The sequence below is a fragment of the Colobus angolensis genome, unplaced genomic scaffold (assembly GCF_000951035.1).
Source record: "Colobus angolensis palliatus isolate OR3802 unplaced genomic scaffold, Cang.pa_1.0 Scaffold109, whole genome shotgun sequence".
Classification (NCBI taxonomy): domain Eukaryota; kingdom Metazoa; phylum Chordata; class Mammalia; order Primates; family Cercopithecidae; genus Colobus; species Colobus angolensis.
In genome coordinates, this window is record NW_012111919.1 from 15,967 (window position 1) to 17,804 (window position 1,838).

Sequence of the window (1,838 nt, forward strand, 5' to 3'; positions counted from 1 at the left end):
GAACTTTTCTTTTTTTTGGAAGCACCAGAGTCCATGAGGCATTTTATTTGTAAATATGTATTACATCTCTAGAAAAAGAATCCCAGGATTTTCCCTCGTATGTGTTGTCTTGCTTCTTCATGGTCCATGATGCCAGCTGAGGTTGTCAGTACAATAAAACCAAACTGGCAGGATGGGAGCAGATTATTCTGCCATTTTTGTAGATCTCTGAGTTGCACGTCAAATCTGGGGCTGATCACTCTGCACTTGTTTAGCCTGCCTGTGAGGTTCACAGCAGTTTTCCTAGCTGTGATCATTAATGATTTCAGAATCACCAATTTACCATACTTCAGCATCACAATTAGAAACCAGACGATGACTCTGGAGCACAGCCTAATAAGGACCTGGCGTTTGCCTCTCTTTCCGGCGTTATTAATGCTCTTGAGCGCATCAGCCAGGACATTCATGCACACCATTGTGGCGGCACGGAAAGATAGCTGAAAGAGCAAAGTGAACTTTTCTTAAGCTACTGTTATCAATGCCAATCATGGAGTCTGATGCTGAGGGTGGTCTTGCTCATTTTTTGGAGAGACTATATATCTGCTAATGTAGCTGGAGCTCAGGAGGAGGTGGTGAGCACCAGGAGCCCTCCTAGCCCTGTCAGCGTAGGGCTGCGAGGCTCCCTCCTCCCTTCCCCTTTGCAGGCCCAAACTCCTTCCTCAGGAGCAGCTGGCCTCAGGGAAAGCGTAGGCTTTTCCAGACATCTCTTGATCCACACTGACAGTGACATGGTCTTCACAGGGCTGCCTGCCTGTCTTCCTTTTTATCTCTCTGTGCTCTTCTGTCACTTCATATCCGTTATCCTTAAATCTGTCACTTTTTCTCCCCTCAACTCTGTCCTTTCTGTTTTGTCTTGTCTTGTTCCTTTTTTGAATGGAAGCATGAAGTAAGAAAACCTTATCTGCACTTTCTGTTTCAGCTCCTTTGAATTTGCATTTGAACTCTCTCGGCTGGCCCTCAAGCACAAAACCCCTGAGGTTCATCTCAAATACGCTATGTTCCTGGAGGATGAGGTATGGGTGTGACTTGGACCCTGACCGCAGAGCCCTCTTACTCCATCCCCTAGTGTACTGCTCCTGGGTGTGCATACCCCCAGGCTCATGCCTGCCTGTGATGCCAGTCTCCTTCTCACCATGCACGGCTGACTTGCTCTCCCTGTAGGGGAAATTCGAAGAGGCTGAAGCTGAATTCATCAGAGCTGGTAAACCCAAGGAAGCAGTCCTCATGTGAGTTACCCCATACATTCCTTAATCCTGTTTCCCCAGTCACAGTCCTAGGATCTTTCGTGATTATCTTGACCTTCACTCAAACCTAGAACAAATCAGTGTTACACCCCTCAGTGACATGGCTGTTTGTCTCCCACTACTGGGGCCTCAGTCCTATACTCAGTCTCTCCTCTGTCCCCATCTGGAGGCAGGTTTGTCCATAACCAGGATTGGGAGGCAGCTCAGCGTGTGGCTGAGGCCCACGACCCCGACAGTGTCGCCGAGGTGCTTGTGGGACAGGCCCGGGGGGCCTTGGAGGAGAAGGACTTTCAGAAAGCAGAAGGGCTGCTGCTCCGGGCCCAGAGACCAGGCCTGGCCCTCAATTATTATAAGGTGGGGCACTGGATGCAGGGCCATGAGGGGAGGGGAAGAGGTTCTGAGAGCCCACAGAGAGCCACACTGACCCCTGGTATGAAGAAACATCAGGGAGGTTAGTACTGGGGAGTGGGAAAGACAGGAAAGAGGAAGGAGAAGAGAGGTCCAAGGACCCAGGAGTCTGTGGGCCAGAGCACCTGTGTGGCAGTGGGAAGTGTC

General features: G+C 50.1%; 1 protein-coding gene across 1 annotated transcript in view; it reads left to right on the forward strand.

Annotated features, from left to right (window-relative positions):
• LOC105518389 (intraflagellar transport protein 172 homolog) overlaps nt 1–1,838 on the forward strand; it is a 25,924-nt gene that overhangs the window by 15,109 nt on the left and 8,977 nt on the right. The window contains exons 8-11 of the mRNA XM_011951370.1: nt 684–725; nt 959–1,052; nt 1,201–1,265; nt 1,457–1,738. Coding sequence (XP_011806760.1) covers nt 684–725; nt 959–1,052; nt 1,201–1,265; nt 1,457–1,738 — 483 coding nt within the window. The remainder of the gene's footprint in view (nt 1–683; nt 726–958; nt 1,053–1,200; nt 1,266–1,456; nt 1,739–1,838) is intronic.